The following is a 14780-nucleotide window of genomic DNA, read 5'->3' on the forward strand; positions in this document are numbered from 1 at the left end:
CCTCCTGCTCCCTCCCACCCCGAGCCCACAACCCCACTCCAATGTCAATAGACACCCTGCAGCAGAGGCTACATTACAATTCAGTTACATATAGCACTCAGCACAGTGAGTGTGGGTGTGTGTGTTTGTGTCAGTGAGTGAGTGAGTGAGTGTGTGTGTGCCTCTGTACTCCACAATTTGAGATTTGTAATAGAAAAAAAATCACATGTGGTTAAAGTGCACATTGTCAGATTTTAATAAAGGCCATTTTTATACATTTTGGTTTCACCATGTAGAAATTACAGCTGTGTTTATACATAGTCCCCCCATTTCAGGGCACCATAATGTTTGGGACACATGGCTTCACAGGTGTTTGTAATTGCTCAGGTGTGTTTAATTGCCTCCTTAATGCAGGTATAAGAGAGCTCTCAGCACCTAGTCTTTCCTCCAGTCTTTCCATCGCCTTTGGAAACTTTTATTGCTGTTTATCAACATGAGGGCCAAAGTTGTGCCAATGAAAGTCAAAGAAGCCATTATGAGACTGAGAAACAAGAATAAAACTGTTAGAGACATCAGCCAAACCTTAGGCTTACCAAAATCAACTGTTTGGAACATCATTAAGAAGAAAGAGAGCACTGGTGAGATTACTAATCGCAAAGGGACTGGCAGGCCAAGGAAGACCTCCACAGCTAATGACAGAAAATATTCTCTCTATAATAAAGAAAAATCCCCAAACACCTGTCCGACAGATCAGAAACACTCTTCAGGAGTTAGGTGTGGATTTGTCAATGACCACTGTCCACAGAAGACTTCATGAACAGAAATACAGAGGCTACACTGCAAGATGCAAACCACTGGTTAGCTGCAAAAATAGGATGGCCAGGTTACAGTTTGCCAAGAAGTACTTAAAAGGTCTTGTGGACAGATGAGATGAAGATTAACTTGTATCAGAGTGATGGCAAGAGCAAAGTATGGAGGAGAGAAGGAACTGCCCAAGATCCAAAGCATACCACCTCATCTGTGAAACACGGTGGTGGGGGTGTTATGGCCTGGGCATGTATGGCTGCTGAAGGTACTGGCTCACTTATCTTCATTGATGATACAACTGCTGATGGTAGTAGCATAATGAATTCTGAAGTGTATAGACATATACTATCTGCTCAAGTTCAAACAAATACCTCAAAACTCATTGGTACACAAAAATGCTGGAGAAACTCAGCAGGTGAGGCAGCATCTATGGAGCGAAGGAAAGGCAACGTTTCGGCCCGAAACCTTTCTTCAGACCGATGTGAGTGTGTGTGTGGGGGGGCAGGAAGAAGAAAGGAAGAGGAGGAGCCATTGAGCTGAGGGAGAGCTGAGAGGGGAGGAGAAAGTAAGGATTACCTGAAATTAGAGAAGTTAATGTTCAAGGAAATAGGCAACGTTTTGGGCCAAAACTCATTGGCCGGCGGTTCATTCTACAGCAAGACAATGATCCCAAACATACTGCTAAAGCAACAAAGGAGTTTTACAAAGCTAAAAAATGGTCAATTCTTGAGTGGCCAAGTCAATCACCCGATCTGAACCCAATTGACCATGCCTTTTATATGCTGAAGAGAAAACTGAAGGGGATTAGCCCCCAAAACAAGCATAAGCTAAAGATGGCTGCAATACAGGCCTGGCAGAGCATCACCAGAGAAGACACCCAGCGACTGGTGATGTCAATGAATCACAGACTTCAAGCTGTCATTGCATGCAAAGGATATGCAACAAAATACTAAACATGACTACTTTCATTTACTTGACATTGCTGTGTCCCAAACATTATGGTGCCCTGAAATGTGGGGACTATGTATAAACACTGCTGTAATTTCTACATTGTGAAACCAACATGTATAAAAATTAAAATCTTAATTAAAATTAAAATCTGACAATGTGCACTTTAACCACATGTGATTTTTTTTCTATTACAAATCTCAAATTGTGAAGTACAGAGGCAAATAAATAAATGATGGGTCTTTGTCCCAAACATTATGGAGTACACTGTATCTGGGTATGTTTCTGTGTAGATATATATATATGTGTGTGTGTGTGTGTGTGTGTGTGTGTATGTGAATGTATATATGTGTATGTATATAAGTGTGTGTACTGTGTACATATAGTGTGTGTGTATATGTGTGCATATCTGTGTTTGTGTATATTTGTGTGTGTGCGCATGTGTGTGTGTATATGTATGTTCATGTATATGTACATGTATATTTACATTTGTTTATATGTTGATGTGTATTTGCATGTGTGTGTGCGTATGAGTGTATGCATGTTTGTTTGTGTATGTGTATGCATGTTTGCATGTGTATATATGTGTGTGTATGCGTGTGTATATATGTGTATATTTGCGTGTGTATATATGTGTGTGTCTATGTATGTGTATATTTGTGTGTGTGTGTGCGTGTGTATATGTGTGTGGATGCATATGTATATATGTGTATATTTGCACGCGTATGTGAGAGGGTATGTATGTGTGCGTGTATGTATGTGTATATATGTGTCTATTTGTGTGTGTGTATATATGTGTGTGTGCGTGTGTATATATGTGTGTGTATATGTGTATATTTGTGTGTGTGTGTGCTCATATATGCGTGTGTGAGAAGGTATGCATATGTGTGCGTGTGTATATTTGCGTGTGTGTATATATGCGTGTGTGAGAGGGGATATATGTGTGTGTGTGTATATATGCGTGTGTGAGAGGGGATATATGTGTGTGTGTGTATATATGCGTGTGTGAGAGGGGACATATGTGTGCGCGTGTGTATATATGTGTGTGTGTGTGTGTGTGTGTGTGTGTGTCATTTCTCTGAAGAATATTCCATTTCTGCCATCTGTATTTTATTCATTGGGGGGGGGGGCTTTTTTTATCTAAATGCTTTAATCATTTTGCTCTCAGTGTGAGAGGAGAGCAGGCTCCTCACTGAGTGCTGGAGACGGCTGCTCAATGGCAGCTCATTGCAAACGCAATTTGATTTCAGGACCAGAGAACAGATCAAGGAATGCTGTGGCTTGCTGGCTGTGCTCCATGGGGAAGCTGGAGAAAACCAGGGAGGAGCTGAGGGTTGTGAAGAAATCATGGTCAACAGGAGAAGGGACCAGCGTTCCTCCCCTGAACTGGGAGAGGAGGAAGGAAGCAGGAAGCCAGCACTCCCCGACCGCACAGCCGTGGAGTCCGACAGTCTTCTTGCATTAATAGAATCTCAGCTCACAGCTTCCGACAACTTTTTAATAATGCGGAATGGTTTAATTATGCAGCTTTTGCAACTCTAAGAGCTCGGCAAGCGAGGGAGGAAGAATCGAGGAAGACTCGTACAAAATGCTTACAGCGCCGGAGACCCGGGTTCGATCCTGACTACGGGTGCTGTACTGTACGGAGTTTGCACGTGACCTGCGTGGGTTTTCTCCAAGATCTTCGGTCTCCTCCCACACGCCAAAGGCGTACAGGTTTGTAGGTTAATTGGCTTGGCAGAAATGTAAACATTGTCCCTAGTGTGTTTAGGATAGTGTTAACATAGAAACATAGAAAATAGGTGCAGGAGTAGGCCATTCGGCCCTTCGAGCCTGCACCGCCATTCAATATGATCATGGCTGATCATCCAACTCAGTATCCTGTACCTGCCTTCTCTCCATAACCCCTGATCCCCTTTAGCCACAAGGGCCACATCTAACTCCCTCTTAAATATAGCCAATGAACTGTGGCCTCAACTACCTTCTGTGGCAGAGAATTCCAGAGATTCGCCACTCTATGCGGCACAGTCTCGATGGGCCGAAGGGCCTGTTTCCACGCTGTATCTCTGGATAGAGGGAATGGGTGACATTTCGGGTGGAGTTTGAGTATAGAAGTTGGGAGGTTATGTTGCAGTATAAGATGTTGCTGAGGCCGCATTTAGATTATTGTGTTCAGTTCTGGGCACCATGTTACAGGAAGGATGGAGTCAAGCTGGAAGGATACAGAGAAAATCTATGAAGATGTTGCCAGGACTTGAGGGTGTGAGCTACAGGGGGAGGTTGAGTAGGCTGGGACTCTATTCCTTGGAGGGCAGGAGGATGAGGGATAATCTTATAGAGGTGTACAAAATCATGAGAGGAATAGATCAGGTCAGTGTCTTTTGCCCAGAGTGGGTGAGGCAGGGACTATCGCAACATTTAAGAAACAGTTAGACAGGTACAGGGAGGGATATGGGTCGAACGCGGGCAGGTGGTACTAGAATAACTTGGACATGTTGGCCGGGGTGTGCAGGTCGGGCCGAAGGGCCTGTTCCCATGCTGTATCGCTCCAAGACTCTCTGATCAGCTGCATGATACGAGTGGTGAATCTCTGGAACTCTCTGCCACAGAGGGTAGTTGAGGCCACAGTTCATTGGCTATATTTAAGAGGGAGTTAGATGTGGCCCTTGTGGCTAAGGGGATCAGGGGGTATGGAGAGAAGGCAGGTACGGGATACTGAGTTGGATGATCAGCCACGATCATATTGAATGGCGGTGCAGGCTCGAAGGGCCGAATGGCCTACTCCTGCACCTAATTTCTATGTTTCTATGAGTCTTTTACCCAGACTAGGAGAATCATGAGCCAGAAGGCACAGGTTCAAGGTGAAAGGGGAAAGATTTAATAGGATCCCGAGGGACAACCTTTTCACACAGAGGATGGTGGGTGTGTGGAACGAGCTGCCAGTTGTTGTTTTATGAAACTTTTTTTTTTTTTTGTGGAATATTTCCAATTTTAGCATTAAAAATCCACTTTCAGGCAACTGTTTCCTTGGTATGAGTTCATTATTGAAGACCCACGGACAAGTCTCGTATTATCAACACTGAGAAGAGAGTGGTGGGTTTGTGGAACGAGCTGCCAGAGGAGAGAGTTGATGCAAGGACAATAACAATACTTGAAAATTATTTAGACGATACAATAGAACTTTATTTTTCCCAGGAGGGAAATTGATTTGCCAACAGTTATAAAACTCAAAATACAATTTTGGTCGCCCAATTATAGGAAGGATGTCAACAAAATAGAGAGAGTACAGAGGAGATTTACTAGAATGTTGCCTGGGTTTCAACAACTAAGTTACAGAGAAAGGTTGAATAAGTTAGGTCTTTATTCTCTGGAGCGCAGAAGGTTAAGGGGGGACCTGATAGAGGTCTTTAAAATGATGAGAGGGATAAAGACAGAGTTGATGTGGACAAGCTTTTCCCTTCGAGAATAGGGAAGATTCAAACAAGAGGACATGACTTCAGAATTAAGGGACAGAGGTTTAGGGGTAATATGAGGGGGAACTTCTTTACTCAGAGAGTGGTAGCGGTGTGGAATGAGCTTCCAGTGGAAGTGGTGGAGGCAGGTTCATTGGTATCATTTAAAAATAAATTGGATAGGCATGTGGATGAGAAGGGAATGGAGGGTTATGGTATGAGTGCAGGCAGGTGGGACTAAGGGGAAAAAAAGTTGTTCGGCATGGACTTGTAGGGCCGAGATGGCCTGTTTCCGTGCTGTAATTGTTATATGGTTTATATGGTTATATGAAACAGGAAATTAAAGTAACAAGTGGAATGGAATGGGGGGGGGAATGTGTAAAGGGGGGGTGCGGGGGTGAGTCCAGTCTACCCCACGACAGAAGGGGGAGGAATTGTACAGTTTGATAGCCACAGAGAAGAAGGATCTCCTGTGGCGTTCTGTGCAGCATCTTGGTGGAACCAGTCTGTTGCTGAAGGTGCTCCTCAGGTTGACCAGTGTGTGTGTCACGGAGGGGGTGAGCTGTATAGTCCCGGATTCTCCGCAGTTTTCAACATGTTGAAAATCCAGCGGCGACCAGAAAAAGGTACGACTCTTTGGGCGACTATTCACGACCATACAGGCTTCACCCCGTGACTTGCGGGGTGACATGGCCTGTATGGTCGCGAGTAGTCGCCCAAAGAGTCGTACCTTTTTCTGGTCACCGCTGGATTTTCAACATGTTGAAAATCTTCGGCAACCTGCTGAGACTATGACGGGTGCCGGCAAGTCGCCGAAAAAAGTCACGCAAGTGGGACAGGCCCTTTAGCAACACAGCACAATATATATGAGGACGCTACCACCTAACTACCACCTAATAACATAATTTGATTATGGAGGGTGGCACGGTGGCACAGCGGTATAGTTGTTGCCTCACAGCGCCGGAGACCCAGGTTCGATCCCGACTACGGGCGCTGTCTGTACGGAGTTTGTACGTTATTCCCCGTGACCTGCGTGGGTTTTCCTCCGAGATCATCGGTTTCCCCCCCACACTCCAAAGTCATGCAGGTTTGTAGCTTAATTGGCTTGGAATAAATGTAAATTATCCCTAGTGTGCAGGATGGTGTTAGTGTGCGGGGATCGCTGGTCTGCACGGACTCGGTGGGCCGAAGGGCCTGTTTACATGCTGTATCTTTCAATCAATTGTACAAGTCATTGCGTCGTGGAGTGGTACATCGTGGAGACGGGCCCTTTGGCCCAACTTGTCCACGCCGGCCAACGTGTCCCAACTACACTAGTCCCACCTGCCCACGTTTGTGCCCATATCCCTCCAAACATGTCCTGTCCATCTTACCTTGTGCAAAGCCCAGCTTTCCATCATGCTATCTCATCCAATTGACCCGAAGTAAAGATTTGGCTCAGCAAATTAGTCCACAATGTAAGATCAATATTGCATGCTAGATACTTACACATGGCGATTATTAATTTGGAAAAGTGATCAGTGGAAAAATGCCGCATCAAGAACAGGAAGTTGACAGCCACCAAACTTATGCACAAGACGACACAGATCCATTCCTGTAACCTCTTCCCTGCGAACAAACGGGAGAAGAAGGTTTCAGAAACCGCAGTACGGAAGCAATATCACGTTAAGGAAGGGAGATGCAGATGCTGGTTTACACTGGAGATAAGACACAAAGTGCTGGAGTAACTCAGCGGTACAGGGCAGCATCTCTGGAGAAACAGAATAGGTCAGAACCCTTCTTCAGTCCGACCCAAAACGTCACCTCTTCCTTTCCTCCTGAGACACTGAGTTAATGAGTTGTTCCAGCATTTTGTAATGCATTGTGTTCCTTACTTCAATATAAAGTTAATATTGATAATTTTACATAATAAATAATTACTTTACAGCACACTGCACCAAATGCATTCATTTGTGTGTCTCTGAATATCACGTCTGACCATGTCACTGATATAGACACAAGGATTCTTAACCCATACACAATCTGGAGGAACTCAGCAGGTCAGGCAGCATCTACGGAGGGAATAGGCAGTGATGTTTCAGTTCGGGACACATCAGAGTGATTTGGTGAACTCGGGTTTAATGCTAACTCGACTAAGTGGGACCTATTGGGTCACATGTTCACAAGGGAGGGCTGGTTCCTCAACGCAATATTCCACCTCTCCACCAATTCCAATATTACTGGCCAGTGGGGTGGGTGGGGGGTCTTTCTGGAGGGCTAGTTTGGGCATTGTGGGCCGAAGGGACTGGTTTCTAGAGAGCTTGTATGGACTTTGTGGGCTGAATGGATTCTTCGGCTGGCAGCTCAGTCACTCAGGCCTGGTGGGCTGGCAGCTCAGTCACTCATGCCTGGTGGGCTGGCAGTTCACTCACGGCTATTCCTTGAAACCAATTTAAAGCAGAGTGCAGGCCACCAAATCCAAATGCAATTTCGTACCATTACAAGCAGAGTGCAGGCCACCAAATCCAAATGCAATTTCGTACCATTACAAAGAGTGCAGGCCACCAAATTCAACAGCTATTTCATACTATTTGGGCTTTATACTACTGACCCCCTCCCATCCCGGAAGGACCTCAAAAATAAACTGTATCTCCAAACAAAACTAAACTGGTGGGACGGCCACAGCAACAACCAATGCTTCCCTTTGAAACCCATTTGACCCCAAACAAGAACCAATGCCAAAGTCTGATGGGACAATAGACAATAGGTGCAGGAGTAGGCCATTCAGCCCTTCGAGCCAGCACCGCCATTCAATGTGATCATGGCTGATCATCCCCAATCAGTACCCCGTTCCTGCCTTCTCCCCATATCCCCTGACTGCTATTTTTAACCATATAACCATATAAAAATTACAGCACGGAAACAGGCCATCTCGGCCCTACAAGTCCGTGCCGAACAAATTTTTTTTTTCCCCTTAGTCCCACCTGCCTGCACTCATACCATAACCCTCCATTCCCTTTTCATCCATATGCCTATCCAATTTATTTTTAAAAGCCTATCTAGCTCTCTCTTGAAAGCATCCAGAGAACCTGCCTCCACCGCCCTCTGAGGCAGAGAATTCCACAGACTCACCACTCTCTGTGAGAAAAAGTGTTTCCTCGTCTCCGTTCTAAATGGCTTACCCCTTATTCTTAAACTGTAGCCCCTGGTTCTGGACTACCCCAACATCGGGAACATGTTTCCTGCCTCTGTGTCCAAGCCCAGGTCTCGTGGTTTATTCCTTGCAATGTTTTGGTTTTCCTTTGCCAGTTTAGTCCTGATGGATACTGGATACAGACTTCCCACTGGAAAGCCAACTCTGCTGCCTTCACTCACAAACAACCCACAGACTCCCCAGATATGAACACCAAGCTGCCTCTGGTCCAGTGCTAAAATCTAATTTCATAAAATACTCATCCACCAGTTCCATGTAGAATTTCTCTATGGTTGCAATACAATAGTATTCTTCAACAGCACAGTATAGTATAGTGTTCAAGACAGAGTTAGATTTATCTCTTAGGGCTAAAGGAATCAAGGGATATGGGGAGAAAGCAGGGATGGGGTACTTGATTGTGGATGATCAGCCGTGATCATATTGAATGGCGGTGCTGGCTCGAAGGGCCGAATGGCACCTATGGGTTGGTTTCTTGATTAGTACGGGTGCCAGGGGTTATCTGGGTTATCATAACGTCATACGGCATGGAAACAGGCCCTTCAGCCCCTCCCGTCCACGCTAACCAAGGCGGCACGGTGGCGCAGCGGTAGAGTTCCTGACTTACAGCGCCAGAGACCCGGGTTCGATCCTGACTATGGGTGCTGTCTGTACGTTCTTCCCGTGACCTGCATGGGTTTTCCCTGGGTGCTCCGGCTTCCTCCCACACTCAATAGACATGCAGGTTTGTAGGCTAATTGGTTTCTGTAAGTTGGCCCTTTTGTGTGAGATAGAACGAATGTACGAGTGGCCACTGATCAGCGTTGCCAGGGCCGGTCAAGTTCTTAAAGTCTAAAAGTGCAAAGAAAGGAACTGCAAATGCTTTTGTAAGCCAGTATGTGCAGTATATTGTCACTACAATACAATCGACAATAGGTGCAGGAGTAGGCCATTCGGCCCTTCGATCCAGCACCGCCATTCAATGTGATCATGGCTGTAGGGCCTGTTTCCACGCTGTAAACTAAACCAAACTAAGACTCGAGGGCCTGAGCTATTGGATTGATTGATTGATTGAAATGTACAGCATGGAAACAGGCCCTTCAGCCCATCAAGGCCCATGCCGACCATCGATCACCCAATCGCACTAGTTCTGTTTTATCCCACTTTCTCATCCCTCATCCACACTAGGGACAATTTTGCAGAGGGCCTGTGAGGCAGCAGCCCCACCCGCTGCGTGGCTATGCCGCCCCTTAGTTGGGTGATAGTTGCAAGCAAAGATCCCATAGCGGAGCAAGATAGACCACTCCTGCTAAATGCAATGGGCTGACGTGTAGTACGCAACGGAGCGGAACTTGGGCCTCTTTTTCATCCATTTCAGTAACCGGACCCGACCCGACCCGACCCGACCCGACCTGACTCGCAGTGTAATCAACGTTGCGGGGGAACAGTTTGTGTTAATAAATTAAAATTCTGAAAATGAGGAGAAGATTTTTACCAAATAACTTTTATTTTTACGAGGATGTTTCCGTAACCGGCTTCCGTCTCCGCACTAGTATCTTTGCTCCGCTGCGACGGGATCTTTGGTGCGGAGACGGAAACCGGTTACGGCAATGGGGCCGAAAATTACCCACGAATCTGCCCATGACCGTACTACGTCTTGTTCGTCGAGTGACCTATCCCGCTCGCTGTAGGATCGTTGGTTGCAAGTCTACTTCACTGGGCTGATGCGATAGATTGTTGTTCCCCGAACTGCAGATGGACTAAAAGCTGCTCTTTCAATAAAGAAAGCTCCACTACTGTGTGTTTGCTTGTACAGGCAGCACAGAGGAGGCTTGTGTCGGGCCCATGTGTCACCCAGTTGGCAGCACTGCTGTTGACGTACTAGTCTCGTGATCTCGTGTTGAGGAAAATGACGACAGGCCACCTCTAGGCAGAACGCCAACGCTTGAGGTCCTTCCCGAGTGTGGCAAATCTGTGGAACTCATTGCACACAGCGGTTGTGGGGCCACACAGTCTTAGAATAAAGGGGAGGTCATTTAAGACTGAGGTGAGAAAAAACCTTTTCACCCAGAGAGTTGTGAATGTGTGGAATTCCCTGCCACAGAGGGCAGTGGAGGCCAAGTCACTAGATGGATTTAAGAGAGAGTTAGATAGAGCTCTAGGGGCTAGTGGAGTCAAGGGATATGGGGAGAAGGCAGGCACGGGTTATTGATAGGGGACGATCAGCCATGATCACAATGAATGGCGGTGCTGGCTCGAAGGGCCGAATGGCCTCCTCCTGCACCTATTTTCTATGTTTCTAAGTCAATGGGTATATTTAAGGCAGCGATAGATAGATTCTTGATTAGCTAGTACGGGTGTCAGGGGTTATGGGGAGACGGCAGGAGTATGGGGTTAGGAGGGAGAGATAGATGGGCCATGATTGAATGGCGGAGTGGACTTGATGGGCCGAATGGCCTAATTGTGCTCCTATCACTGATGACCTTATCATGTGTACCGAGATACAGTGAAGCTATTTGTTACGTGCTGTCCTGTCAGCTGGAGGACTATACATGATGACAATGGGTGGGGGGGGGGGGGGGGGGGGCACAGTTTAAGAATAAGGAGTAAGCCATTTAGAACGGAGACGAGGAAACACTTTTTCTCACAGAGAGTGGTGAGTGTGTGGAATTCTCTGCCTCAGAGGGCGGTGGAGGCAGGTTCTCTGGATGCTTTCAAGAGAGAGCTAGATAGGGCTCTTAAAGATAGCGGAGTCGGGGGATATGGGGAGAAGGCAGGAACGGGGTACTGATTGGGGATGATCAGCCATGATCGCATTGAATGGCGGTGCTGGCTCGAAGGGCTGAATGGCCTCTACTCCTGCACCTATTGTCTATTGTCTAATCAAGCCACCCGCAGTGTGCAGATACTGGATGAAGGGAATAACATTTACCGCAAGATAAAATCCAGTAAAGTCCGATTGAAGATAGTCAGAGGGTCTCCAATGAGGTAGATGGGAGGTCAGGACCGCTCTCTAGCTGGTGAGAGGATGGTTCAGTAGCCTGATAAGAAGCCGGGAAGAAACTGTCCCTGAATCTGGAGGTGTTTAAGAAGGAACTGCAGATGCTGGAAAAATCAAAGGTGGACAAAAATGCTGGAGAAACTCAGCGGGTGAGGCAGCATCTATGGAGCGAAGGAATAGGTGACGTTTCGGGCCGAGACCCTTCTTCTCGAAGGAATAGGCGACGTTTCGGGTCTCGACCCGAAACGTCGCCTATTCCTTCGCTCCATAGGTGCTGCCTCACATAGAAAACATAGACATAGAACATAGATAATAGGTGCAGGAGTAGGCCATTCGGCCCTTCGAGCCTGCACCGCCATTCAATATGATCATGGCTGATCATCCAACTCAGTATCCCGTACCTGCCTTCTCTCCATACCCCCGATCCCCTTAGCCACAAGGGCCACATCTAACTCCCTCTTAAATATAGCCAATGAACTGGCCTCAACTACCCTCTGTGGCAGAGAGTTCCAGAGATTCACCACTCTCTGTGTGAAAAAAGTTCTTCTCATCTCGGTTTTAAAGGATTTCCCCCGTATCCTTAAGCTGTGACCCCTTGTCCTGGACTTCCCTAACATCGGGAACAATCTTCCTGCATCTAGCCTGTCCAACCCCTTAAGAATTTTGTAAGTTTCTATAAGATCCCCTCTCAATCTTCTAAATTCTAGAGAGTATAAACCAAGTCTATCCAGTCTTTCTTCATAAGACAGTCCTGACATCCCAGGAATCAGTCTGGTGAACCTTCTCTGCACTCCCTCTATGGCAATAATGTCCTTCACCCGCTGAGTTTCTCCAGCATTCTTGTCCACCTTCTGAATCTGGAGGTGTGCGTTTTCACACTTCTGTGCCTCTTGCCTCTAGCTCTCTAGCTGGTGAATGGGATGTAAATGTTCGAATGTAAAGCGAGACTGAAGGTAGAATGTAACGATGTCGGTACACTTGAGTGCGTCTGGCTGTATAACATATTAATTATGCCAGGAAGATATGAAAGATTATTTCGTTTTAGCTTTAGAGATACAAGGCGGAAACAGGCCATTCGGCCCATTAATTATGCTATCACTTCAGAACCTGGGATGGGAGAGGTAACCGTGTGAGAGGAAGTGGAGTGTGGGTAGTGGATGGGTAAAAGCCTCGTCCCACGGTACGAGTTCATTCCAAGAGCTCTCCCGAGTTTAAAGAAAAATCAAACTCGTGATAAGCACGGAGAATGAACGTGGCGGGTACGTCGGAGCTCGGGGACGTCCCTTAGCGCTAACGGCAGGTACTCGGGAAGACTCGCTAACGGCAGGTAAGCACGGGAAGACCCGTGAAGATTTTTCAACATGTTGAAAAATGTCCACGAGAGCCCTGAGTCCCGACGAGCGGCCATTACCGTAAATCTCCGAGTTTGAATCAGGGCAAACTCGGGAGAGCGCTTGGAATGAACTCGTACAGTGGGACAGGGCCATAAATTTGGACTCGTGTGAAGGGGTCGGAGTGGTCTCAGTGGGCCGAAGGGCCTGTTTCCATGCTGTATCTCTAAACTTAAAAAAAAAGAACTTTGGAATGCTGAGGTCCATCAGTCACCAAGCAGAAATCCTCTAATTTTACTTCGGAGTCACGTGAGTGACTACGTGAAGAACCCACCCAGCGCGCAGGCGCGGCTTACGTCAGCAGTGCAACAGCGGCAGCAGCTGGAGCCAGGCTCTCCAGCTGCAGCATAAAGACGAGACCTCAGGTAAGTGCCTTTTTTGTTACAGAGTCGCGCTAGAGAGAATAATGGCCTCTCGCAAGCGACCAGCCAGGAGGACTGCCTGCCCTACTCCACCCGAGGACGGGTCCATAGCGGGACGGCAGCCTCTCGCAGCGGAGGAGCTTTTTCAACGCTCCCGCTCACCCGACACCGAGCCGCCCCCAGTGCTGCAGATCTCAACGCCCCGCACAGGGAGGAAGGCGACACAGAAAACCGACCGGCCGGTGTCCTCCGATGATTCGGAGGAACGGGAACACTCTCCCCCACCGAAAAGGGGAGACGCTCGGATAAGCTGCATGAGGCAGCTCCTCGAGCGTATGATTAATGAGGAGATGCGGCATCTCCCAGGAGGACGGGCTTTGGCCTCCTCCTCTCCACACCCTTCTGTACCCTCTATATTCGAGGGCAGTAAGGGAGGCCAGGACTGGGCTGGCCTATCCCAAGGGCAGGCGGAGGATATCGTCAGCATGCCGGGCGTGCCGGAAGAAGAGCTACTGGGTGTAGTGGGCCGATATGCGGCACCACCAACAACTGGGATGGTGTTGCCACCCAGAATGGCGGCAACTATAAACAGGCTGTCCAACAACCCGCTGCAGGACAAGGCTGTCCAGCAGGCCCTTGACAACTACATCGCGCCCGAAAATTGCGAGGCGCTGAGGGTCAAGACGGTAAATGGGCAGATCTGGAACCAGCTGGGGCAGCACATAAGGGCTCAGGAGGTCAAAATGCAGCGAGTCCTGAAGCTCCACTCAGCAGCCGTCACCGCCTTTGCTCGGTCCGTTGGGGATGAAGACCTGACCATACCCCAGCAGGATGCCCTCGCACTGATGTGCAGCACCACGTATGAGCTAAACAACCTACGGCGGGACAACATCAGGCCTGCCCTCAACCCAACATATGCCGGCCTCTGTAAAGCTCCAGCGCCCGAACGACAGGCGCTGCTATTTGGTGCGGATCTGGCCAAAAGGCTCAAGGAGTTGGAAGAGGCGGCAAAACCAGTAGGCCTCATGAGGGCAGGGCCAGGACCGAGCAGGGTGAAGACACCCAGTTGGCAGCACGCCTCGGCAGCCACCAGCAGATACCGAGCTGGTGAAAGCCTGGTGACCGCCTCCCACTACCCCCAGTGCTCTTTTTTAGAGCGGGGCCCAGGGCGGAGCCGTGGGAAGATGCGCCGCCCCACCGCAGCACCAACACGGACAACCTTGGGCCAGACCCACCGGAAACGACCCCACAAGTGAACATGGAGGTAGGTGGGTCTGGTTCCTGTCAACATACACAGACAAAGGGTGTAGTATTAACAGGAGGACGTTTGAGGTTTTTCAAGCATGTTTGGTGCTCCCTTACTAACAATCAGTTTATACTCAACAGTATTAGTGGATACAAGATTGAATTCAAACCAGGCGTAGAACCGCCAGTTCAGCACATGCCCCAAAGGGTGTTCCTTCCCTCGGCAGTTGAGAAGGTAGAAGGACAAGCTGAACTTGATCGGCTCGTGGCTAAAGGCATCATAGAAATGACCACACACGAGCCGCAAGAATTTGTATCAAATATTTTTCTCAAAACCAAAAAAGATGGTGGATGTCGCATTATTATTGATCTGACGTCACTCAATCAGTCTGTTGAGTATCAACATTTCAAAATGGAGACATTTGT

At 47.8% G+C, this 14780-nt stretch overlaps 1 protein-coding gene across 2 annotated transcripts in view; it reads right to left on the reverse strand.

Annotated features, from left to right (window-relative positions):
• Positions 1–14780, reverse strand: part of LOC129705022 (plasmanylethanolamine desaturase-like) — a 135899-nt gene that overhangs the window by 100685 nt on the left and 20434 nt on the right. For both annotated transcript variants that reach the window (XM_055648395.1, XM_055648396.1), the window contains exon 2: positions 6675–6794. In XM_055648395.1, coding sequence (XP_055504370.1) covers positions 6675–6723 — 49 coding nt within the window. In that variant the 5' untranslated portion in view covers positions 6724–6794. The remainder of the gene's footprint in view (positions 1–6674; positions 6795–14780) is intronic.

This window comes from Leucoraja erinacea, chromosome 17 (genome assembly GCF_028641065.1).
Source record: "Leucoraja erinacea ecotype New England chromosome 17, Leri_hhj_1, whole genome shotgun sequence".
Taxonomy (NCBI): domain Eukaryota; kingdom Metazoa; phylum Chordata; class Chondrichthyes; order Rajiformes; family Rajidae; genus Leucoraja; species Leucoraja erinaceus.